The 24,756-nt window shown below is 56.7% G+C and overlaps 9 protein-coding genes across 9 annotated transcripts; 1 reads left to right on the top strand and 8 right to left on the bottom strand.

Annotated features, from left to right (window-relative positions):
- Window positions 1–632: 632 nt before the first annotated feature.
- B0H18DRAFT_1120510 (uncharacterized protein) lies at window positions 633–3,295 on the bottom strand (the record flags this gene model as incomplete). The annotated part of the gene is made up of 11 exons (XM_048034145.1): window positions 633–706; window positions 759–826; window positions 888–1,105; window positions 1,161–1,199; window positions 1,869–2,033; window positions 2,092–2,131; window positions 2,197–2,267; window positions 2,320–2,399; window positions 2,456–2,530; window positions 2,582–2,642; window positions 3,227–3,295. The coding sequence occupies 11 exons, from the start codon at window positions 3,293–3,295 to the stop codon at window positions 633–635; spliced, it is 960 nt and encodes a 319-aa protein (XP_047891814.1).
- Window positions 3,296–3,594: 299 nt separating this feature from the next.
- Window positions 3,595–6,483, bottom strand: B0H18DRAFT_1120509 (uncharacterized protein; the record flags this gene model as incomplete). The annotated part of the gene is made up of 11 exons (XM_048034144.1): window positions 3,595–3,899; window positions 3,928–4,144; window positions 4,193–4,407; window positions 4,464–4,560; window positions 4,617–4,870; window positions 4,924–5,179; window positions 5,233–5,377; window positions 5,429–5,564; window positions 5,775–6,072; window positions 6,159–6,265; window positions 6,330–6,483. 11 exons carry the CDS (start codon window positions 6,481–6,483, stop codon window positions 3,595–3,597), a joined length of 2,184 nt encoding a protein of 727 aa, XP_047891813.1.
- Window positions 6,484–9,973: 3,490 nt separating this feature from the next.
- On the bottom strand, window positions 9,974–11,171 carry B0H18DRAFT_878858 (uncharacterized protein; the record flags this gene model as incomplete). The annotated part of the gene is made up of 2 exons (XM_048040657.1): window positions 9,974–10,338; window positions 10,853–11,171. Coding segments are annotated over 2 exons (684 nt in total), but the record flags the coding sequence as incomplete, so codon positions are not given.
- Window positions 11,172–13,002: 1,831 nt separating this feature from the next.
- Window positions 13,003–14,927, bottom strand: B0H18DRAFT_1120507 (WD40-repeat-containing domain protein; the record flags this gene model as incomplete). Its single annotated transcript, XM_048034143.1, has 10 exons — window positions 13,003–13,029; window positions 13,085–13,248; window positions 13,300–13,563; window positions 13,635–13,728; window positions 13,777–13,799; window positions 13,852–14,096; window positions 14,158–14,217; window positions 14,282–14,432; window positions 14,485–14,617; window positions 14,670–14,927. The coding sequence occupies 10 exons, from the start codon at window positions 14,925–14,927 to the stop codon at window positions 13,003–13,005; spliced, it is 1,419 nt and encodes a 472-aa protein (XP_047891811.1).
- A 785-nt stretch (window positions 14,928–15,712) lies between these two features.
- On the top strand, window positions 15,713–17,282 carry B0H18DRAFT_955936 (uncharacterized protein; the record flags this gene model as incomplete). Its single annotated transcript, XM_048042414.1, has 5 exons — window positions 15,713–15,734; window positions 15,905–16,052; window positions 16,334–16,414; window positions 16,652–16,791; window positions 16,909–17,282. The coding sequence occupies 5 exons, from the start codon at window positions 15,713–15,715 to the stop codon at window positions 17,280–17,282; spliced, it is 765 nt and encodes a 254-aa protein (XP_047891810.1).
- An 831-nt stretch (window positions 17,283–18,113) lies between these two features.
- Window positions 18,114–19,050, bottom strand: B0H18DRAFT_955935 (uncharacterized protein; the record flags this gene model as incomplete). The annotated part of the gene is made up of 4 exons (XM_048042413.1): window positions 18,114–18,209; window positions 18,262–18,332; window positions 18,385–18,841; window positions 18,898–19,050. The coding sequence occupies 4 exons, from the start codon at window positions 19,048–19,050 to the stop codon at window positions 18,114–18,116; spliced, it is 777 nt and encodes a 258-aa protein (XP_047891809.1).
- Window positions 19,051–20,318: 1,268 nt separating this feature from the next.
- On the bottom strand, window positions 20,319–20,570 carry B0H18DRAFT_824067 (uncharacterized protein; the record flags this gene model as incomplete). The annotated part of the gene is made up of 1 exon (XM_048039327.1): window positions 20,319–20,570. A coding segment is annotated over one exon (252 nt), but the record flags the coding sequence as incomplete, so codon positions are not given.
- Window positions 20,571–20,735: 165 nt separating this feature from the next.
- On the bottom strand, window positions 20,736–21,662 carry B0H18DRAFT_1120504 (uncharacterized protein; the record flags this gene model as incomplete). Its single annotated transcript, XM_048034142.1, has 4 exons — window positions 20,736–20,863; window positions 21,021–21,141; window positions 21,374–21,450; window positions 21,518–21,662. The coding sequence occupies 4 exons, from the start codon at window positions 21,660–21,662 to the stop codon at window positions 20,736–20,738; spliced, it is 471 nt and encodes a 156-aa protein (XP_047891807.1).
- A 48-nt stretch (window positions 21,663–21,710) lies between these two features.
- Window positions 21,711–24,588, bottom strand: B0H18DRAFT_1120503 (uncharacterized protein; the record flags this gene model as incomplete). The annotated part of the gene is made up of 10 exons (XM_048034141.1): window positions 21,711–21,838; window positions 21,888–21,972; window positions 22,028–22,512; window positions 22,572–22,689; window positions 22,753–22,827; window positions 22,901–23,143; window positions 23,948–24,130; window positions 24,182–24,267; window positions 24,329–24,453; window positions 24,506–24,588. 10 exons carry the CDS (start codon window positions 24,586–24,588, stop codon window positions 21,711–21,713), a joined length of 1,611 nt encoding a protein of 536 aa, XP_047891806.1.
- Window positions 24,589–24,756: the final 168 nt, after the last annotated feature.

Here is a 24,756-nt window from a genome sequence, read left to right as displayed (position 1 = left end):
TCAGTTTCAATGACTGTGGTCAGGAACATACTACAGTCATTCTACCCATGGACTGTTCTGTCATCTTACTAGTAGCACAGGGAGCCCAAAACCTATTGCCTATAATTGGGTGAAAACTCATACCTTGCCATATTCAGCCCCTGCACATTGCCTATAGTTGGATGAAACCTATAGTTGGATGAAAACCCATCTTAGTCAGCTCCAGAACAAAACACATTGCCTATAGTTGGATGGAAACTCATCTTAGTCAGCTCCAGGCTCCAGCACATAACCTATTGCCTATAGTTGGATGAAAACCCATCTTAGTCAGCTCCAGAACAAAACATATTGCCTATAGTTGGATGAAAACCCATCTTAGTCAGCTCCAACACATAACCCATTGCCCATACTGGGATGAAAACCCATCTTAGTCAGCTCCAGCACATAACTTATTGCCTATGTTTGGATGAGAACACATCTTACATAGTTAGCAAACAGCACCTCGTACTAAGTGGAGCGCGACCGTCGTGCACGCCCACCCCGTCCGGCACGATCTCAATGCCCTTCATTAGCGTGCCCGCACCACGCAAAACGACTTCACATCTCCTTGCGGACCCATCGCACCGCGAGCGACACCTTCACTAGCCGCGGCATTACACGATCTCTGCGTCCGTGAAGTCGCGCTCGACGACCGTCGGCTTCCATGAGAGCATGGACGAGACGAGCTCTGCCCATGGTGTCAGTTCTAGGAGGCCACTGGCAGAGAGATGTGCGGTGACCTTGGTGGACGCCAACACCACTCGACCTGAGCGCGAGCGTCGCCGTCGCCGCTTCACGTTGGCCTTGTCTACCGCAGCCTCCGTTCAATACGAGCTTCGAGAATGCATATGAGCCGATCTTGGGGCTACACGACGAGCGCGGGAGCGGGTTCAGCATCACGCTCGCCCTCCTTCGTGGACGGCGGACCATCCTTCACGCGCGCGAGCGACATCTCCTCATTGCCTTGTACGCCAGCCGTGCGCGCCGCACGTGCCCCGGGCCCCCGCCTCATAGGCAGACGGATCGAGTGCACCGAGGGAACGCAGGTTGAGCAGGTGCCATCGATTTGGCCGAAGTTGAAGGAGAGCTGTTTCGAAGGATGAGAAACTTGTAGGGGACGAGTCGATAATTCTTTGAATTACCATGATATCCATGCGGATGCCGTCGGTGTATATAGACTTCTAAGGTAAGTTAGCACGAAGTACGTGTAGTCTTTGAAGTGCGAGTCATTGCTGCTGCGCATCTTATCGTCACATAGAACCGAGGGCGGTGTTGCGCTGCGTCCTGTGGATAGTCGAGATGATGTTCCAATCGTGAGTCTGTAATGTAACAGATCAGCGCACACTACAGCCCCCAAGGACATATCACATACGTTCGAGCCGGTACCAGTACCGTGGACGAACAGGACACCACTGCCATTGCCATACTGGTGCCAACCTCGGACGGGCACATGTACTCATAGATGTCGTATGGAAAACCGATAACGCGAGCTTGGTGCAGTGTGCACATGTACATCGAATCCCCGTTGATGCCGAACAAAACAGTAAGGGATCAGCAAGGCAGAAGACGGAATGGGTCGAATTGGGAATCAATATACAAAAAAGGAGGCACAAGAAATACTGAGGCCTTGAAGCTGGGCCCAAGAGAGAGATTTGTATCCGAATGCTCAGCATCTACTCGTTGTGAGACAAATTAGTGCACGTTTAACATATGATATAGTACACACGTACCGTGCTGATCATGCTGGGTCAATGTGTGAGCACGTATCCAGCCAACAACTGCATAAACCCCTCGACCTTCATGTGTCGCATTAGTGCACAGTAGCTCTTCCGTGTCCATCACACACGCACCTTGTTGACCGTGATAGCAATCTCCTCAGGACTGACCACCATGGGATCGTCACCATCCCTAACTTCTTCGAAGAACCGGATGTGCGCCACTCGGAGCGTGAACTGGTTCACTGAGGCCCTGACCTGGGCGAGGGCATTGACGCAGAGGTCGCGATGCTGCAGTGCCTAGTAACGACGAGATCAGTGGACGTGCGAACTGATGATAGTCGTGAGGGGCCCTGACCTGGGCCCTGCTTAACGTTACCCCTGGGACCGTCTCATATCTATGGGGTTAGATGACCGGCGTGAGTCTTGCCCAATGATCATAATAGTTAGTCGTTGAACGTACTTCACCAGTCCGCGATGGTTGATTCGGACTGCGCCTGTCTCTTTGTTGTAGGATAGACGTCGCCTTCGTTGCTAATTCGCGATTTCAGTGGCATGACTCGTGACGCAATGGAAAGAGACTGACCTCTTTCGCGAGAGCCTTTCTAATGAAGGTCTTGTAGTGCGGGCCAGATTTCCGACCCATGATTGCATCCACGTCTCGAACTAGGCTCCCGCCCTATGAGCCTACTCACGCAGGGTCACCTAGCTCGATCACTCACCCAGCGCCGAGATTGAATCAACATCAAGCTCGCGAGTGCCCCCTTTAACGAACCAAGTCAAGGCCCTTTCCACGCCTGGCACACAGCATGAGGTGACCCATTACATCAGCGAACCAGACGACTTACGGGTCAGGTAGGTGGGAGCGGGGCGACCTTGCGGCATTTGGGCAAAAAGCAGAGACAAAGGCTGAATCGTCGGAGCAGTGTCGAGTGTCTCAACAACGTTAGGGCGAGGAAGCGCGAAGGGGGCAGGCCTTAAGTACCTGCAGCTGCAGCATCTAAGCGATGTTGCATTGTGCCTTAGGCCGCCACACCTCGGGCTCATCTACATGTGATCTCCTTGCACAAGCTGTAAGTGCGTGTACCATGGGGAGGATGGGATTGCACTGTCGGGCGCGTGCGAGGGCAAGGGGGCTTCAAGTCGCTTTCCACTTCGGCGGAATCCATCTCGCCCTGCGGTCAGAGTCGGGGATGTGATTACGAGTAGCACGAGCGGAGAGACAAGCTTGCGACAAAGGTGGGTGTAGAATGCAGACTGGAGTGGGGAAACAAAAAGGAAACCAAGGGCGAAGAACGTCTGCTTGCGATCTACGAATCTGCGTGAGACTCCGGAAGCCGGCGCACGTGTAATAAGCGCCCGACACTGGTCCGTCCTCGAAGGGCGGATGTCATAGCAGTGGGCTGTGCGAACCCTGCTGGGTACCGTAACGTTGGAGGTATGCGAGTACGGGTTGCCCTGGCTGTCGTCTGCAGGAAGCCGATTGAACTGACCTTGACGAGGCGTTTAAGCTGGTCACGGACGAGGATGTCGCCAGAAACAGAGACGGGCTTGAAGAACATTTTGCTGCGATGCGTGACCTCAGACCGGACGCGGAACACAAGGCCAGTGCCCGCTTGGAGAGGCTTGGACTCATCGTCCCATTCGAACAACCCACTCAGGCCCTATGACGATCTCGAAAGTGTTCTCGTAGTCGGAGTGTCGCTGGACCTCAGCTTCCAGTAGAAGTCTTTGATACGCGCCTTACGGCCTCGGCAACATCATGGATGGGGGTTTAGCCCGTGCTCGGGTTTTAAACGAGGTTGAAGTGAAGGGGCACGGAGACGCTGAGGCGATCCTTGAACAGCGTGACGTGGATCGCCTAAGACGCCGGATGATACTTGACCTCGACGGCCTTGTCAAACCTGTGATGGCGGTACGAACGATCGGCGTCGTGGAGGGCGACAAACACAGGCGTCTGGCTCCGACGAAGAGCGAAGAGGCGGCACATCGGGTTGGCGACGCGCGATGTACCCTGGACGATGGTCGTCGACGTAAGGAGGGCCCTGAGCCAATTTTGACAAGGGCCTGCGAGCGTCCGAGTCTCCAGCCAAGTCGACGCCTCAGGCAAGGCGCTTCCAACGGAATAGACGATTTTGTGACGCTCGACACCAAGCGAGCTGATGACTCTCTGGGAGAGGTGAAGCCTTCATACCGAGATAGTCGGTAGTCGGGATGCGACTGAGGTCGCCGTCGTAGAGGCACTTCGCCAACCTGTCGACGACGATATCGGGGATGTTGTCGAGCATCTCCTTGATCGGCTCGTCCTTCTTCGTAGCATGCTTCATTGCGACAGGGCCCTGGAGGATGCACACACGCTGCGGGCCCTGGTCGAAGACGGCCTCGATGTCCCCGGCTGCCCACAGAAAGTCCTACCCACAAGGTCAGCTACAGCTCCTTATCAGGCGAATCCAACATACCTTCTTGAACCACACCTCGAAGTTCGCGTCGAGGACGGGGATGAACGGCTTGTGGACGGCACCGGCTTCCGGCCTGGACGCTACGAAGTGGCGAGAAAGAAAGCCTTCCGGGTGCGTCGCGAAGAAGAGCTTGATGACGTCGACGGGCTTGTCCAAAGAAGAACAAGACTGTAGGATCGACGCCTTTGATCCGCAGTCAATGCCCGCGGAGCGTCCTCCACGCGGCGGAGCCAATCACCCGTCAAGTTTCTGAGCGACAGGTCGACCTAACGCTCCTCGTGCTTGACGTACATGAGACGGGCCGTACGAAAGACGACCTCCCCGTAGGCCATGTCGGCGATGTCTTCGACGACGCTGCCGTCCTTCTTCTACCCGAACCACGGCTTTGCGAAATCCTTCTTCAGCTTCACGACAATCTCTGCACGCGTCTCGTTGACCCACGCAGCGCGTTCCTGGCCATCTTTAGGACAACGTCATCGAACTCCTTCCACAGCTTGACGGCGCGCGTGGCAGCCTTGTGGATGGGCTCGCCGAGCTCAGACTTTACGGCCACAATGCCGCTGGTCTCCTCGGCGTAGGTTCTTTCTCGCTGAGAATCATCGACACCCTTCGCGGCGACGATGAGATCCTTGACTGAAGAGCTCGTGTGCCCCTGCTTGGCGACCATGACGCGAGATGCTAAAAGGAAACCGTCGAACGGCAGGGGCTGCATCCCGAACTTCTCGGCGGACCAGTCACCAGTAAGGCCAGACGGATGCCGTCGACGAATCCGGGCTTGAGTGAGACGTTACAGACGCCCGACGCCTTGAGACCAACGAAGATGTCCGCCGCCTTCTCCGTGCTATGATTACCGGCGGCGAGACAGAGACCCTCGATGAGCAGGCCATGACGGCGCATTTTCTGCTGTGATGGGAACTGGAAGCCGAACCGGCGTGGATTGATGTAGAACGAGTTGAGGGTGATACCAACACCAGCGGGGATCTTGCACTGACCTCCAGCGACCTTTGAGCGAAGCGCCGTAGCGTTGTAGTGTCCGTCACCAGCAACTTCTCGACGTGGTACCCAGCCGCCAGGACGACGCTGATGAAACCAGCCTTGACGGCCATGGGGGTCACACCAGCCGCCGTGATTGGCGGCTTGCCCAGGAGACGAGGGAACGGCGTTTCAAGGTGGATTTTGCCATCGCTATGCAAAGATTAACGCTGTACCAGCTGACGAATATTGTAGCGAACGTACCTCGTCCTGACGAGACGGGGCACGAAGTACCGACTCCACCACTCCTCCCTATTCACTGTCTGCGCGTCGTAAAATTCGACGATATCCCTCGACTTGTCTCCCGCGACGATGACGCAGACACCACGACCGTTGAGGCCTTGAGGCTCCGCGCCGTCAGAGGACCGACGCCGCTAGAGCAACCCGGGCCGAAGTCGATAGCATGTGTGGCGGTCGTAGCCTTCGCTCAGTGCAGCGAAGAAGAGAAAACATGGCCACCCAGGGAGCACGTCAGGCGCGTCCTAAGCTCGCGGAGATAGTTACCTATGATTAGTCCGATTGGCCCTCAGTATGAGCATGTAGCACTCACCGGTCTCGGTATGATAAACCGCCATACCCAGGTCCTCCTTCGTCCACAGCTCCTCACCACCCAAGTCCTCCTCGAACAGCTTCTCCGTCATCCCCCGGAGGTACTCGCTGTGGTAGAGTACGCCGACCACCAAGAAGCGCACAGAAAACACGGGCTTCCGCTGCGAGAACGGGATCTTGCTCTGGTCGAGGCCGTTCGGGGCGCGGACCTTGCGCAGGAGGGTGACGAGGCCGTATAGGGCGCGCGCAGGGCCCGTGACAACGAACGCCTTCGGCGCGTTGTGGGGCAATACGCAAAGCTACGAGTTCGCCGGGAGGTGCTTGTTCATGCTTTGGACGTGTTGCCCAAGATCCTTGAGCGCGAGCCCTCGCCGCCATCGATCACGTCTTCCACAGTGCTCGACTCGAGCGCGAGTACGGGGAACGCCTGCTGGCCGCGATACCGCAGTAGAACGGCCACTTCATTCCTTTCTTGCGGTTCTCGAAGTACGACTCGAGGCTTGTTGAGGCCGCGACGACCACGGCAGAGGCAACACCCTAGAGTGACCGGTCGCACCTTGAAGATTCTCGCGCATCTCGCCGGGGTCAATACGCGCCGCGCGGCAGGTGGCCAGGTATTGGGTGGGCTGCATGAGCCCAAAGAGGGGATGGGATGCGGGGACGGACGCGAGGTACGCGGTAGGAGGCGTGGGACCAGTGAACCAGGACATGAAGTCCAGGCCATGGGTGTGGTGTGCGGAGGACGAAGCACCTCTGTCATCTCAGCGAGGAAAGACGAGGCATAAGGCGTGTGCCTGCGGTAAAGCGATTGCAACTCGTCGAAATTGACCTCGTCTGTACCCCGTCAACAACTCGTAGATTTGACGCGCCAGACGTTGTGACAAGCGCAGGTGCTGATGCATAGCCTGGAGATACCAGCGACATTGATATTCCTTTCCTCTAGGGCCCCGAGAGCGTGGAGACAGTATACACGTCCTGCTATGACAAGTGAGGAGGAGGACCGCCTTGCAGAGAACGGGATACGGTGGCAGTCGGCTTTGACAGCGGCCAGCTAGTAGCATAGTCGTTGAGTGCGTAGTAGTTAGGCCCTTTAAGACCATTTGATTCCCAAGCGTGCTCGTCTAGCAGATGGATGAAGGGAGCGGTTCGAACGCTGATGATACTAATAGACTGTACTGGGCTTTCGAGACCAATGGGGAAGTGGGCACGCGGCTGCAGACTCACTTCTACGCGGTGCTCGTGCCTCGCTCGGCTTCGAATATGTAGCATACATCACAGGGCGTGCTACATATGACGTAGCATGTCGCGCGCCGTCAGTCACGGCATCTTAGCACGCATCAGTCTAGATAGATGCGGGTTTATTGTGCTTGCTATACGTTTAAGAATTGACGGTGGCGAGTTGGTTGACAAGCTCCGACAATTCAATGTCCTCCAGGGATTGCTCGACCTCCTCGTCCGTTGAGGGTGTCACGAGTCTGAGTAGCTATTCAATTAGGCGTCGATGAGCTGCACCCTACATCAATAGATGAACGGGACCACTCACCCTGTTCAGCTGCAGGACATGAACGCAAGGAGCGGTGATTTCGCCGACCGTCGTCGTCGTTCTGGCAAAATGCGAAACAATGTGATCAGGTCTGACGACTACGGGATCAGGCAGGTATCTGTCGTAGCAGAGACGACCCCCGACGTGAGGGAACCTGCGGTAGTCATCATAGCGGGCATCTTCCGCAGACAACTCGTCGAGGCGATCAATGGACAGGAAGACGTCTTCAATTGCTTCGCCCTTTTCTCCCCGCCTCATATGCGCGAAGATGCGGTTGATGCGCCCAGCGTAGAGGTCGTCCCCGCGGCCTGGTATGCGGAAAACTACGTTGCTATCCTTGACGGATTTCGACGCGGTCATGTATGATATGCCGTGGAGAACCAGACGGGTACAGTTAATTACTTTGTTGCCGAGCTGCCTGAGATTTGGAGCGACCCTGAATTCGCGAAAGTCAGCGAATGAATCGCGCCCGCTCTCGCCGTTCAGAAGAGAGATGAGTCCGCGAAAGGTATCGTCGTCGAGTGAAACCGCCACTTTGTCCTTGCGTACCGCCGGTTGCCGTCGAGCAGCCTCGTTTCCCAACATCGTCTCCCGCAATCTTGTGCCGCGTTTGTTTTCGTTGAACAGTCCCTCATAAGTGTCCACGAAGGCCTTAACGACAGAGCGAACGCTTTCCTTCTGTAAAAGGGCACGTAAATTCGCTGCACGGCAGGCCGTCGTCATGAAGGTGACCTCCAACTCCCCTGCACAGGTGTTAGTAATAGGCACCAGACGCGACAGATCTATTGGGCACTAAACTCACCGAATATCCTGGTTGAGTTCGTACGCTGCAGCACGAAGTTCATCCGCTCGGAGAAGAATGTTCGAACTGAATGCACTGGGCCGAACCTGCGTAGGAAGGCGCCAACGTGAAGCGCCATATGGTGGTTCACTTTGACCTCTGACTCCTTGTAAAGTCGCTTGAGACCCCGAAGGTAACGAAGGATTGCTGTTTCGTATGCTTGGATGTGGTGGTCGTCGATCTCCAACATACTGCTCATGACTATTGCGGTCACAAGGTCCATATAGTTTTGCAGCATGTCTGCCTTCCTGCCGGCCTCCTTTCCCCAAAGCCGGATGAGGGTGAAGGGGAAGTTGATTGTGCACGCGGAGAACCATTGATCAGCACTGAGTTTCCCTCGTTCCTTGGTCCCAAGATTTCTCGGCGCCGGATCTACCCAAGAGGGAACCACAGTCCGGCGCATATCGCTGTGTATCTCACCGAGTGTGCCACGACCTAGCACGGCGCGATGGTCGTCCTCGCCCTCGTGATCCGGCAGTGGGGGTATATGGGGCTGTCAGACGTAAGTTAGTATCCGTGTATAGTTACCGGTTGAGCGCACGCGTACGACACTACGTTGCGCATCCTCCGCCCTTCTGTGCTCAGTTGCGGCAGAACGGTTCGGTACCGCAGACGGACCTGGAAACAGTCAGACGATCATTGAACGGAAACCAAGGCAGGAGTATGGCATGCGTACGTACCCGGTGTCCCCTCCGGCACAGCACATGCCGACGTCTCGCGCTGATGCCCTTCGTCAGATGTGTCTCGAATAGAATATGCTCGGCGCTCACATTTCGAACGAGCAAACTAGCAAGTTGTGCCTTCTTAAGCTTCTCCAGATTCTCACCGTTCAAGCCTTTTCGTCGGCACAGCTCGATTAGCACATCCTTGTTGGATCCAGCAAGGGTCTTCTCTGGCTTTCCAGCCTCCAGAGCCTTCTGAGCCTTCAGGACGCCGGTAATCAGTTTGAGTTGACCATCGTCTGCAGGCAAGTCTTGCGACTGGGCCTTCTTGCCATTGGGATCTGCACCGACTTGACTGTCTCCTAGTCTTCCATAGCCATTCTGAACGCGCTGTGTGAGACACACCATTCGGAAGGTCAGTAGAATGTTCGAGTGAATTAGTCGAGACGTACCCATTCGAACAGGGTCTTCAGCAGCCTCTTAGTCTTCTTTGATCTTCGCAGATTGTGTCGATAACAGAGATGCCACAGTGTATTATTGTCGAGCCCGCGTAGTATCTCGTCGCTTCCATGATACAGGCATTGCATGGCATGGTCCATTTCCGCAGGAGTCGGTTGCCGAGGAGCGCTGCGCGGTATATCGGAGCCGTCCTCAAGATCCATCGACATGCCCCAGATATCCCGGCAGTGATTTTTGAGCAGCCCCAAGTAATGATTATGCATCGTGTCAACAATCGTGAAAAGGATGGGGTCCCAGTATGGCAGGCGAAGTAGTTCAGACCAACGCACGCCAGCCTCGTCAAATAGACGCTTTCGTTCCTGAGGCGAAGTAGCTGCCTTCCACTTGAGTGCCGCATCACGATGCTCTTTCGCCGATCGCATCGTCCAAGTCATGGGCTCGAGGTTCTCGATATCTTCCAGTCGTAGCTTGCAAAAGGTACAAAAGTTGCTCGCGCTGTGCGATCCATGTCCGGATACTTGACGGGCGGCAGGTAGATCGCAAACGAGGGGTACTAGAGCACAACGGACCAGCCTCCCACTTGGATACGACGCGGTGCGTGTGAACCTGACCCCAGGGTGCCAGAAGTCTAATAAATCGCTGACGAGCGGCTCCAAGAAGTGGTTGATTTCCTCGAGAGACGGCTCGGAGGGCCCCGGGACTATACCGACCAGGTACATGTTCTCGGGGAGGTAGCGCATATCAGGGGGTAGATTCATGCAAACCATATAGATACCTGATATGGACACCTTCTGTTTCGCCTCCTTGGCCTGGAACGGGTTGAATCCATCGACAGTCAGACTGAAGAGATACCGTCCCTCGCCTTCAGGGCCATCAATGAACGTCCGACCTGTCGCGTCTTTGAAGTTTCGGAACACTGGCGCATCCCATATATCGGAGCGAATGTCCGGCAGTGCGGCATGGGCCAGATTTCTCCGCGCGTCGATCACAGGCTCAATGTCCGGTCTGGAGAGGAATCGAGCCATCCATTCCTTCATGTTCTGATATACGTAGGTCTTCTCTGGGAAGGAGTATGTCTTGCCATTGATGGTTCGGCTCCGACAAAGCGTTGCGTGACACACCGCACTTGTAGCAGTGGCTTTGTACGAGCATGTCTCTGGACATTGTCGAGCGGGATACAGAGCATTGCATGTGGGACAGCAGGCGTACGGAGTCGTATGCGGATCCAGATTGAACTGATTGGTGATCCACCGTATGTCGGTATGCAGGTTATTCAGGAGCATGTGATCGTCTACGCCGAGTGCGCCGCCTCTGGCGAACTGAAGCGTGGATTGCACAATCATTCGAATACCGTGGAGAAGTGACGTACATCCCCGGCGAGGTAGGCGATGCAGCAGATTCATGGACAGGGCGACGAGATTGTATCCGAGGATGATGGGATTCATGACGTCGTATGATCGATAGAAAAACCGGTCTTGAATCCCTGTCAGTTTCGTACTGAAACAGTAGAATAGATGACGCACCGGTGTCAATGGACCGAGGGTGCATCGGACCAGGTTCGGTAGCTTGACCACTGGTGCGCCTGTATCTCTCCCACTGCTCCGCCTTCACGCGCTCGAGCCCATCCAACTCGCGGTGCAGATAGCTTAGCAAATCAGCGCGCGCTTTGTCGAGAGCTGCATCATTGTAGGCCGGCGCAGCGATCACATCCCTGACCAATGAAACCAACCATTCCTCCTGCTCCAGAAAAGACGCGTTTTCCGGATTCTTGACTGAGAGGGCATGAGGTCCACTGTTCGCTGGCGCCAGCGTCTGCGAGTCTTGTAGTTGGTAGGGTGGGGACGTCGCATCCGGCTTTCTTTGGAACACAAGTGGGCCAACGGGCCCGAGCATCACGCACCGCTTATGGGCGAAGTCGTGCAGATAGGTGATGTCGTCGCGGGCTTTCTGCGTCCAATCCACGTCAGCGGTGTTTGACGAGGACGCTATTCCATCCACAGGGCCTGCGGCGGCACCTCGATTATTTGAAGGCGGCCTTGACAAATCTGCTTGAAAGCCCGGCATAGGGGTAGGGTCGTGGCGAACAGCAGCGTCATCCAAGGCCTCCTCCATATTCTTTCGAACATGGCTTGAGCTACGCGAGTCCGGCGACGTCGGGCCCTCTGGCGACAAAGAGGCAGTCATGTCAAGATGCGGCTCGTTGAGCATGGCGGCTAGTTGGTCAGTCCTTTGTCTTCTTGTGTCGGCACGCCTTTTGGACGCGTCTTTAGGCACGTTAGCTCGTACTCGGACGTGATATAAAACTGCACCGCACATTTCCGTCGATGACGACCTGGTAAGGCCCTTGCATCAGAGGCACCTGCGGACGCGGTGCCGTCACTGTCATCCTCGCTCACGTTGGCCTCCAGATTTGCATCGGCTGCATCTCCAGCTACATCAGCGACGCTCTTTTTGCGTTGGCAGATTCAATACGACGCACCGTGTCCACTTGCATATTCGAGGAAGTCTCCTCTTGCACCGCCTAGAACGTGGAACCGTACGTGCAGGCTTGACAACTGCCCCACACCAATCTCAGACAGTCGATGGTGTAACGCCAACGGTGTGCTCCTGTAGGCATCGTAATATACCGAGCAGCGTAGTCGCTTCAGATCGGGGAGCAGGTGGCGCCGTCTCAGTTGAGAGAGCACATCTCCAATCGTATAGTCCGCCAGAACCACTGTGTCAAGCAAGGTCAACAATCGTTGATCAGCGCTCATCCCGAGGATGGCTCGATCAACACACCTGCAGGGACCGCTTTGCCTTGAGGCCCGGCTACAAAAATAGTGAATCTCTGCCCGCCAGGCTTCCCGGGCGACCTGCGAGGATTCAGGCCTGGCTCCAGAGCACCTAGCAGTGCCATAATTAAGGCCCACACGCCACTGACACTCAGTACTTAGGAATACTTACTAGAGCCGATTCGAGAGAGCGCGAGGAGGTCCAAAAGCCAGACACATATTGGAAGGCTGGACGCCCCAAACCATAGCAAAAGAACGATTAGGACGAAGAGGAGGCAGTCAGATGCTGCTGCGAGAGTGGCGACCTTTCGGTACGCGCTTCGAAATGATCGCCCGGTTCGCCACTCCCATCTGCGACGGGCTTGCTGGCGAATAAGTATATGCCGCTTCATACCCAGGAGTGTAGTACTGAGCAGTGGCGTCTGTTGTTGGGCGTGAGTAGGGACCGCAAGCTCGATTATAGGCGCCGGTTATGCTGGATGCATACAAATCTGGAGAACAAAAGGATCTTCTGGTCTAAGTTCGTCGTTGCACTTACAGGCCTGTGCGACCAAGACGTCCAGCAGTGCCCGAGTTACATCATGGTGTTGTGCTTGTCCCGGCTGCATACGACTTACAGCTGGCCTAGTGAAGTGCATATGACTGAACGACTGCCAGCTGGTTGACTGGCTCCCAACAGCTGGACGTAGGAAACAGTCATATATATACATTGATGGGGTGGAAGAGTAATTTGTACAAATGCGATCGTTCATACAGTACCCTGCCATCGTTGCCCCGTCTGGTGCGTACCCGACAAGGGCAGTTTGACGCAGGCATTAGACTTCTGAAACTCCTTGCCACGACAAAGACAGGGCCGCAAGCATATTAGACATTCGTCAGTGAGAGGGGGTGGTAATGAACTGAAACAGAGCAACCTACATTAGCTATGCGCCCAAAGGGTAGTGGACTATTCAGGCGATTGTCGGAACTTGCCAGCCCTGGGTACTGATTCAGCATTCAAGAGTTACACAGCAGAGCATCTTGGACACTCACGCTTGGCTCATAGTAATAAAGATGGAGGCAGAGGCAGGCCAGGCAAATGATGACGAGGTATAGGGGGACGAGGAGGAAATACGTGCCACACACGACCGACTTGTCGTGCATGGTGCCCGCACCATCGGGTTCATTATTCCGAGCCTGGAGCCCCTTTGCAACGCCTGGGATGTGGTCGTTACCAGGCGTCTTCGCCAGTATGATTACGAACTTACCGCCTTTGTCGCGATTCGGACGCTTCTCGGTACGACCAACCCGCAACCTAGCATTACCTGACGGCTCCTCGAAACGGAAAGGGAGGGGGGAGGGTGCACGCCGGTCCTCCAGGGCACCCTTGAGGCTAGCAGACGTGTTCACCGCCCGGGATATATACCGCGGTGCCGCCGCAATGTGATCCTGGGCGGCCGGGCTAGCGCCTTCATCAATCCGTTGGCTCGGGATGCGCTTGGAGGGCTCCGTTACAATCGATGACTGGCGAGCTGGAACGGCGTCGTCATATACACAAAACTCAATAACGGTGAGCGAATGATCGACGTAGGGCTGTACTCACGCCGGCCTGGTGCGGTCCACAATTTTACATACGTATGATCGCCCATCTCCGATGATCCGGTGGCAATGAGCCTCGTTTCCCCCTCGAAGGACGCCTGAATCATGGTTAGCTCCGGCCCCACGGCGATCGGGGTACCTCTCACCATGGCTTGTATGACATCTGATTCTAGATCGCAGCGTCACCGGGAAGCCTCACATCAACGGGCTTGGGTGCTTACCATGCCGCAGTACCTGCACCGGGAGAGTGGTCCCGACGTCGCAAATGCTCACGCGCCCAGCGTCGCTGCCCATCAGAAGGGCCGTACCGCCATGGATGAAAAGAACCGGTAGAGTGACATGGTGAGTTGGCGTGTACTTGAACGTACGAATGCGCTTGCGAGGATGAACCTCGTAGAGATCGAACCCATCGGCAATGTTATGTATCGCCAAACGTCCGCCGTCGGGGGCGAGGGACGAACGACCGCTGACAATGAGGCAAATGCGGTGATGAGTCTGGTTGATCGCACGAGGGGTTCCAAACGTACGTAGGGCCGTTCCGCGGCGATATGCGCCAGATGACCGCCGAGGCCGTTGCATCCCAACAGCTGAAGCCAAACAGGTGCGTCAGAGCGTCTCAGAGCATCTATGTCCCGAGACTCGGCAACGTACATTATGCCATGGTGTGCATAGGAAACCACCAATGACGCTGTGCGCCCTGATTTTGACCAGTGGCACGAGCGTGGTGCCACAGGGCTTTCAGGAGCCGAGACGTCGACAATGCCCGCTGGTGACGGCAGGCTGCACACGTACGTCCAATAGTCTGACACGAGCAATCAATACTTGGTTTCAGCCTCCAATAGACTGCGGCGTACCTCGGTTCATTTCCCGCCAGAGCAGCACGCGATTTGCATGACAGACCGCGAGCATTTCGCTGTCGACATCGAAGCTCAACGCCTCGATAGGGCTGTCGTCCTGCACCGGAAACTTGTATCCAACCGGCTGGTGCTGCGAAATCCGAGCTCAGTGGCATTGGCTCCCACAATTCAAGTAAACGCACCGCGGCAAGGTCCGCAAAAACTAGGCTGCCATGGCCATAGCCAATGAACAGCCACATACCATGCTTTGGATGCCAGGACAAACTTGTCACAGGGGCGTCGCCTACAAGCTTGTGGACCTCTATACCGGAGGAGCAGTCGTGTACAAAAACGGTTCGATCATCGGAGCCCGTAGCGAGATATTGGCCGTCGGGGGAGAATGAGAGGCAATTAATCGACCCTACGTGACCGGAGAATGAGAACTTGAGGTCGTAGGGCATAGCGGGCGATGAGTGAAGACCGAGCCTTGGACGGCCGACTATAAGGCGCGACGAGGGATGCCTGCGAACAATGCAGGCCGATACCGGCCCACAAAGACGGGCCCTGGCACACAAAAGGCCAGACCGCTTTTGGGACTTCGTGGTGAACAAAGGAGGGCGCCATTTGGCAGGCTTGAAGCGGGACGCGCCGGCGGTATCGCAGCAGTCGGCATGGGTATGGGTGAGATGTGGTCGCAGCCTGTATCCCTCGGGTGGTGGGCTGCGGCATCGGAAATAACCCGTACCGCCAGGACGATCGAAGGCTCAGTCAACGCAAGAGGATGCCGCTGTGAACCGCGCATGTTGAGGGATGCCCTCGCGGCGCACGATCCGCGGCGCGTCCATGCAACCCACCGGGAAGGCGCTCGTGAATAGGCTGCCCTAATAATGAGACGGCGGCGTACCTCGGCGAAGCGGTGAGCCTAACGTCCTGGATGCTGTCCCCCAATCCTGTTGAACATGAAGGGCAGCGACATCGCAGGCGGGCGTTGCTGGTGCGGACAGTCGCGCGACGGATTCGTAGGACGGCGACGATGGGTACCGGATCTCATGCGGTGTGATCATGATCACACGCGCGCGCGCGGGCGTGCGATCACATGATGCTAGAACGCGTCGACGCGTCGGGCGCGCACGTGCTTGACGCGTCGCGTTGATCAGACTGGCCTCGCGCCGCCGTATAAAGCGCGCCGAGGCATTGCCCCGCCGCCCGCATACTCACCCAGTCGACGCCCGGTCCCTTGCGCGCCATGGTCCCCGCACAAACCAACGGTGAGCGCCCCGTATTTCCATTGCTGGCCCTCGGGGCCCAAGCTGCACGGAACGCGCCTACGCGGAGCCTCGCCTGGCACTGGGGGGTTGCGCCCGCGCAGCTGGGCCTCTTGGGTTGGCTAATGGCACTGCGCCGGGGACGTCCATGGTGCTTACTTGGTTTCCCGCAGGCAGGCCGCGCAGTCGCCCCGATCCTCCACCAGAAGACCACAGGCCCCCCCTCATCGAGTCCCCGCTCGGCCCCGAGTGGTCGCAATGCCCCTGGCTGAATCAAGCCGCCCCTGCGCCTCCGCTCCCCACCGCGCAATCTGGCGCTCCGTACGTCGTGCATCCCCTTCGTTGCCCCCTGCCTGTGTCTCAGAGGTGGCGGTACGGCCGACTTGAACGCACGCAACGTAATCTGTTCTGACTGAACGCAGCTGTATTGCACCATAGGTATGCCGCTTGCCCATACCGAGCCTCGCCACGCCTGATTCATGCCGGCCGGTATCTCACTATGACTCGTCCGGACGCCCAGGAAGGCCGCCCTCCCTAAGCGCATCATGTCGATCAAGCGTAGCTCGCTCAATGCGGCCCACATCGTTGGCGTGGACTCATAGCCAAGGCTATTGGAAACTAGAGCTTGACTCGCAAATCAAGCGCCGCGGCTCGGCGAGGTCGACAAACGCGCAGGCCTCACGGTAAGAAGCACATCAAACCTCCGGGGCGGTCACCCTCTGAGCGACGGCAGGGCCGACCCGTCGACGCACGCGTCAAGGCCCCACCGAGATATTCCTCCCGCGACGCGGATGGCTGACGATTAGCATGTCTGCCACTCCGATGAGCAAACCTCCCCGAAGCGTGCAAGAGCAAACGCAGACAAGGCCCTGCAAGGCTGGCAGAATGGTGCGGTTCTCACCCACAAGGCCACTATCCAGGCTGCATCGGCGCACGCAGGAGCTCGCGATGAGGATCCCTTGTCCGTCGCGACGACGAACAGGCGTGAAGGATCGCGCAGGGAGCTACCAGGACGAGCCGGGAGAGCTGCAGAGAGGGCAGTCGAGTCTTCTGGACTCCGGTGAGCACTCGAGCCCATCAACCACCTCCATCCTCCGCGCGCCCCGTGTTGTGCGTTCCCACCCTCGGTTGACGCTTTGTCGTCGTGCTCCGAGCCCGTATCTGCGCCCCCTCACAGCGCCCTGCCTCCATTCTCGCACCTCTACCCCTCAGCTGCCACTGGACAACACGCGCGGGTGGCCCTCAGAATACCGGGCTGTACGGGACTGTGGCGTGCCTGATAGTTGCCCTGCCCTTACCGTCTTAACGTTCGGGGTCGAACAACCGCGCGCCGGTCATCTGCGCGACGAGTCCGACGCGTCGACGCGCACGTCCAGGCACCCAGTGGAGGTCCCAGCTAGCGCGAAGGCTAGCCGACGCGAGGATGCGAGTACGGGGCGCGTCACATGCGTGCATGGCCATGAGCGCGTTGGGCCAATACGCGACTTGAACCCGACTCAGACCAGGAGCCTAACCCCCTCGGGGACGTCCGTGAGTGACGAGTCCCCGTGAGGATCAAGATCTGAATCGATAGCAGGCGCAGCTGCAGGGAGCTGGCCGAATGACATCGACGTATCAGTCACTACGCCTTCGGTGCGTGTCCGCGCATCAATGCTGGCACCGAGATTCGTGTTGCGTCGACTAGGTGAGCTATACATATCACAGTGGTGATCGTCGTTATGACGCAGGACTCACTCTACCCGAAAGTGCAGAGCGCGTCGTGCAGCGTGTCATGCCCGTTCTGAAGAGATGGTATATCTTATTATACTACTGTATTCATATACCCATACCCCGCTGTCAGCCCACGGCAATGCTATTCTGCCTAGATGCGGCGGTATGGACCAAACCTTCAGCACACGGATTCGGCTGGCGATCGCATGGGGTGTGGGGGCGGCGACAAGTACGAGGATACAGTACATCGCACAACCACAGTAATTTCACATCGCACGAACGTCTTAGAACGAATTGTACGTGACATGGGCTGCTGTACATGCTACGTATTGTACGGCTCACCCATTAGAGGCTTGGAGGCTTGAATATATTTGTATGTGCAATACTTGGAATCACCCTCGCTAGCGCGTGTGATCGTTGCAGGTGCGACCCCATACGCTCTCAGGAGTAGTTGGGAGCAAGTCGAAGATAAGGACGTATTGATACACACATGCACGTTACAGTACAGCGGGTCAAAGTATCGAGCATTGGGTTAGCATACTGTACACACGAACTGTGTCCTCGGAACAAACACACGACAGGGGTCGCAGCACAACGCGTAAACTGCGAAATGGGTCTAGATGAGTCGAATGAAGGTACAGTGACACCGAAGCCTTGAACCTTACCTAGTATTCAGGCGTGCGGCAACAACGCGAGGGGAGGACTAGTGACGAAGGTCTTCGAATTGCCGCTGATGACAAAGAGTCGGACAGCCCAGTAACCTCCAGCCTACGACAATGAGGGACGCCGCATGCGAGACAAATTCAATCTGGGTACTTACAACATAGGGGACTCGCACGATGTAGACTTCCTTGGCATCTTCAAACTGAGAGGGGTGCGCGAGTAAGTAGCCTGCGCGAGCATCAGTCACTGTCACTAAGGATGAATTAAATAACGGTCTCACTGGTGGCACTGGCGCGCAATTTGTCCCAGAAAAGATCGCCAGCATCCTTCTCCTTGTCCGTGGAAGTATGCGCCGTCGCGGCGTCGTCGTCCGGGCCATTTCCGCCACTGTTAGCCTGCGGATCGCGATCGCCAGCACCCTTCTCCTTGTCCGTGGAAGCATGTACCGTTGCGGCGTCGCCGTCCGGGCCATCTCTGTCACTGTTACCTTGCACTTGCGCATTCTCGGCGTCCGTATTGACACTGGCCTCGGACGGGCCCCCTTGAGTCACGGAGAGTTGCTGCAGCAACTCAGGCAGCGAAAAAAGGCCTCCTCGGGCTTCTTCTCGCGCCTGGCGAACGGCATCTTCTTCTTCATCATCCGAGTCGGGATCATCGAACGGCAAGGGTTTGAACTCGTCAGTGGCTTCGGTCCATATGGTGAGATAAGCCCCCTCTCCCTCCACCTTAGTCCGACGCTGTGTGCATGTTGGCATTTGTCAAAACATTTGAAGAGATTTCGCGAGCCACTTACGATCCGAGCCCAAACCTCGAGGTAGCAGCCATCTCCAGGCAAGGTCGAAGGGTCCAATGCCTCGCACGACAAGACAATCCTCTCGCCACTCAGATCGAGTTCACGGGTGGGCAGAGCGCCATCGGGACGGAGGGGGACAAGTCGTGGGTCCATATCGGTTCGGTGAGTGTGAAGAAAGGGGGGCGGTAGCGGGCGTCGGCGAAGTCGGTGAACACGAGAAAGCAATCGAGTTGAGGTGCCAGAGGGTATCAGATGAGTAGGCGTCTCGTCTTGTTTCTTGGGCTTCCTGTCGATCGTAGGTACGGTATTTATACATGATCAAATCGTCGACTAAATCGAGCGAGAGTGAGTAACGTAAGCGAGATGTCTCATAGGACAAAGGAGGAGTGGCACAAACCGCCACTCGGGCTGCCACTGCTGCCACTCCGAGGATAGCCACGAACGGATACGGAAGGAATCTAGACCGAGTCGTGGATGAGTAAGTAAAGTGAGTGAAAATCAAAATGAAAGAAAAAGAATATGTTTAGTCCTACGGAGAACGAGCGCTTGTGCGATATAGCCTAGCGCCTACAGCGAGTAAGCAAAGTGGGAATCAAGTGGGGATGCGCACAATTTGCCTCGCGCAGCTCCTGTGCCGAAACATGATATTCTTGATCGTCTTGAACGAAAACTTCTGCCCGATGAGCTTCTTCCCTTTGACGATGCATCCCGCTATGCACGTTTCCAACGCCCCGCCGTTACAACACCAGAGTGCACGTTATATACCTGTCCAACTTTCAGCCACAGCTTTCAAACTGTCTCTCTCCGATGACGGGTGTTAGTGCCTAAGTCTAATGTGATGCACTCAACTATCGCCCCAGGAGCAATCCGGACCGCCTCGACTCGACCAAAACGTGAGGGGTGGTCAGCTTGGCTAACGTTAGGCTTCGGGGAGTAGCCTGCTCAACTTACGCTCACCAGGACTACGTTGTCCGCGGCGGGGAGCGAAATTCCGGATAGCTATAATAAGTGCGATGACTACGACGCGAGGTCATGTCACCCATATTCGCGAGTAATCAAACACTCCCTCCCGTCACGGCGGAGAGGGGGGCTCGGTAGTAGCCGTCAACGGGAAACCCGAAGGAGGATGTAATTGATGACACTGATCGATCGTGATCAAGCACGAGGGGACCTAGTTCGATAACATTTATGACACCACGGGTAACTTGTGGTGCAGCGGTGCGGATGACCAGAGGAACGTAGCTAGTGGGTCTCCTTCGTGATCGGGCCCTTGCACCCCCACCAAGTCATCGTGTTGAACGTTCGAATAGCAGCTCGTTACAGCCGTACGCAACGGCTGCCACCGGTTCAGCACGTCGCCGCACGTCAGAAACATATCCCCTTGAAGCCACCGAGTAAATACGTGACCTACCGGATGATGAACCGCGCTTCTGGAGCCGCATCGCCATGTTGAAGCCCTTCGACACGTTGCTCTCGGACCAGATCTCCTCGCCGTCAGCTCGGTCGATGCGCGCGACGTCCTGTATGGCCCTCCAGCGGAGGAACACGTTGTGCCCACGAAACGGCGTCATCTCGCCATTCGCGCACGCGTACGAGATACACTTGTTGATACGCCGGGTGAGGTACGCGATGCCGTTCTCGAAATAGTGGTACGCGACCTGCATGACGTCCGATGCGTCCTCGAGGCAGTTCGCCATCTCGCGCGCGGCGTCACAGAGGCAGTCCTCAGGCACGATGGTGTTCAATAATCAGGGCAATCTCGTCAACACGGCACGCACGTCCATTAGCGGCCGAAGGGCGCGACTTGCGGTCGCTCAGCCCGTAGACCTAGGCAATGGCTATCTGCAGCGCGTGCTCCTCGAGCTCCCCTGCGGAGGGTCCTGCGCGCCTTGGTAGTCCTTCAGCCCGACAACGGTGACCTTGTCGACGGGGTTGAGCGACATCACATTGTGCGACGAATCAGGGACTGCTGCGGCCGTGAACCGGTCGGGATCGACGTCGGGAACGATGAACGGGCTCTTTCAAGGAGAGCGTATTTGTCGTGAGCATGTGATCTTGTTCGAGCGTAGCATGTCGACACCTTCGGGCAAGAACAGGCGACGCCCGCGATTGTAAGTGCATACCAGCGAGGGGCTCGATAGCGGTGAACTTCTGCATGATCGCATCACGCTTTGCGAGGTAAGCAGCACCGACCGCCAACGCCGACGTGGTGACACAGGGCAGACCGGCAGGGGCATCGATGATCTACAGTCTTGTCAGTCGGGCGATCGCGCACGCGTGTGAAGTCGAACTGACTAGGAAGATCAATGCATGCACGAGCAAGTTGTTATGTAACCCTCGGTTCGACGGTGCCAGCGCTCCTGAAGCAATGAATCCCTTGCTTCTCGCCGACCACGCGGTAAACCAAGTGGACGATCTAAGTGTGTCGATAGTCGTCTGCATGAAACCTGCACTGGAATGCGAAGTGACTACTCACGTAGGCAAGCGCGGCGGGCTGGATGAGCGTCGAGACCAAGTCGATCATGACAATGAACCGCGTCGAGACAGCGAAAACTACAAATCTGCTCCAAGGAGGCAAGCTCCCCAAGATTGTGTACTGTCGAGGTGATCCAACGCCGACGCTGCGGCAGCAGAATCTTCCAGTCGTCTGACGCAATGGTATACGCGTGCGCGTCCCGGATGAAGACCGTCTTGTACATCGGGAAGTGTTCCATAACCACCGTCATGAGGTATCGATCTTCCCCGAAATACAGCAGGCTCCTCATGTGCAGTGTGTCGACGCGGCTTTCGGAGTAGTCATCGATTATCTGGTGCTAGATGAACAGCGGCTTGCGTGTGTCGGGTGTACGCAGAGGATAGAGGGCGAACCAACCAGGCAAACAAGAGGTGGAGCCGAAGAGGGGACCGACTGCCTTCGCCATGTGATGCGAGATGAAGTGATCTGCGCAAACCTGAGTGATCGCGCGAGACAACAGCAAATGCTGCCACACCTGCATCATAGTCACGAGGGGCTATTTGGCGTTCGGCAACCCAGTCTCTCCGCAAACACCGATCGCCTTCTTGTGATGCACCATACTACGTAATGATCAACGAACAGTTCATGACGGTCACTCAGGTAGGCTGCACTTACGCAGAGATCAGCAACTGAGCGGCTCAGCGTCGACGTTCGGAGGCGCGCCCAGGACGCCCAAGACGACGCGGGGGTTTGGCTTGGCTGGTCGTCACCGGAGCCGACGACCATACCATCGCATACGATCAGGAGGAGGTTGCGCTTGTCGTCGTAGCTCAGCTGCTCGAAGGAGTTGATTGTCCGCTGGAGCGACTGGAGGCCTTCCGCGTAACAGGGAGCCTGGCAACTAGCGAATTTGCCATGGTCTTCCGGTGCGCGCTCCGAGCCGAAGTCGACTGAGGCGATTGACTTGAATCCAGTGACGCTGACCATGACGACGAATAACACACGCAGGATGTAAGTGATGAACTGGCACTTCGGCGGATTGGGCGTGCCGACCCTGCCGATGGCGAATAGGTTGCGCCGTTGCGGAGGCACGTCTCTTGCCACGTCAGGACCTGAGGCCTGAGGGACCAGACCGAGGCTGCTGATCCTCTTCGTCACGTCTTGCCCGGAGTCATACCGGAGAACGCTAACGATGTCTGTGATGTACTAATATTGGTACCAGAAGGGAGCACATTGGTACCAGACGGGAGCACTTCGCTGTCGAGCGGAGCGACTGACGGCGGGGACGTGATGTCGCTGGTGGAATCGTAGATGATACCGTCGTAAACAGCGCAGCCCTTGTTCGCCATGTTGCGAGATCAGGCATCTCGTCGGGCGAGCCACAGCGCGTCGAGGAGAACCTTCATGAGCGTAACATCCTGGGGAGCACGGGACTTCGTGACGAAAACGGTCTCGACATTCGTCTCTGGCGCCACCTCCGCAGGATGTGCATGTACAGAACGGATCCGCGAGGTGATCGAGGAGAGCACAGATTGAGCACAGACGAACCGCGGGCACGCAGGAGCGCGCACGCGATAACCAAGGGACGACGAAGAGCACAGTCAGAGCGACGGGCGCAGAGGCAGCCTGGATGGCAGCGGGATAGCGGGTTCTTGCGTGGGCGACCGCGCCTGCGCTTCCCTGGTGCTGCACCTGGAGAGCAAGTGCGGAGGTGCGAGACGAGGCGGCTTCTCCTCCTTTGAAACCCTCGGCCTCTTCCTCGCGCGGCCTCGTCATCGCCGGCCACGCATCCTCGTTAATCCGAGTGGGTTGAGAAGCGGAGGCACGAACGGGCGGCAGCCCAGTCGCTCCGGGGGACAAAGGAGGCAGTCCGGGCGCGGTCAGGCACTCGAAGCTTCACGTTCGTCGATACGCGTGGTGCGGGCACGTCGTACGGCTGGGTTGCGTGTTACCAGAGCCGCGGACTGTCGAGTAGGGACTGCCAAAACCGAGACGATGGCCTTCCGGATCAAAGAGAGGAGCGTGGGGGCGAAGGAGGGCGGTCGCGGAGGAAAGAATGGGCGGTCTTCAGTCACCAGTGGGGGTTGTCGGGCGCTACTCACTGGACTCTCGGCGGTCATGAGCTGGAACTCGCGTGGCCTTCGGGACAGCGTAGGCGTCTTTCCTTGGGATGGGCGGTCGTGGTGGCTACCCGAGTCGCAGTCGTGGTCGTGTCGGTGGTGGCAGCCGAGGAAAAGGAGGAGGAGGGGATTCCATACGCTCGGTCGGGAGTAACGCGCTGGGCGGTAGCGCCTGGGAGTCGCCCACGGACTCGTACTCGTGACACACACGGTGTCAGTTTCGGCGCGAAAACAATAACTTTAACTAACATTGAGCGAGTGCTGTAAGCACTGCAGGCATGGGAGCCTTTGTGCGCCTCGCAGTGGCTTGCAAAATCAGCCGTTCAAGATAAGCATACATTGTCGCGGCAAGATCGCGTTATAAAATGTACATACAATGGAGAGATGATGGGAAAAGATCTACATGCTATAAACCGACGATCATTAACAAACGGCAGGCGATGACCCATGACAAACGGCCGATAATCGCACACACAAACAGCGCGACGAAGACGTCCCAGACGCCGCGCCAGAAGGGCTTGATGTCCTGCCAGTCTGCATTGCTGTCGCTCTGGCTGAAACACAGTCTCGCGAGCGACCGGAAACTCTTGGTGGTGCCCAGCCTCACTTTGTGCAACACACCCGCTCCTACATCGACCCAGATAATAGTCAAGTCAGGCTGTATCACGTTTCCTCAGTCATGAGCTGAAGTAGATAGTTATGCTCCTACCTCGATGAGTATAACCTTGACAGCGGATGAAAACGTTGTAGCCATTGGCTGGTCATGCACAGCGCCGCGCGTTACCCCGAAGGCATCTGAAGATGGCAGCTGTCAACTAACGGGAACAACGGAGGCTGAGGGGACGGTCAGACTCACAATGGTCACCAGAGAGCGGGATAAAGAACAAAACTCCGGGGTTCACGGCACCGCCACGAAGAGGAATGGCGACGTCGTGAATGGGGATCACTCGATAATCAGTGGCAAAATAAATCTTTGTCCCTCTGTCCAGCAAATGTTAACCACTGATACATGAGTGAAAGATCCATGACTTACCTCGCTGTAGGGGCAGCGTGCGGTGAGCGTAAAAGCGCATGGGCAACCGACAACACAGTGGCGAAGGGGGGAAATAATTCCATGGTCGACGTCGGTTCCAAGGTCGGTCAGCTATGGCTTTGTCTTATATACTGCATGTGGCGCTGACATGCATTGTCTGTCAAGCGGCGGCCCGAGAACTCAAGACCCAGCCGTTACAACACTGACAGGCCGAGGCGGCTCTCCCATACTGCATCTTAGGTCCCTCAGTG

Source organism: Fomitopsis serialis, assembly GCF_022376445.1.
Source record: "Fomitopsis serialis strain Sig1Antser10 chromosome Unknown B0H18scaffold_48, whole genome shotgun sequence".
Taxonomy (NCBI): Eukaryota; Fungi; Basidiomycota; class Agaricomycetes; order Polyporales; family Fomitopsidaceae; genus Fomitopsis; species Fomitopsis serialis.
The sequence above is the reverse complement of the archived record's forward strand: the minus strand, read 5'-3'. Positions and strand labels throughout refer to the sequence as shown.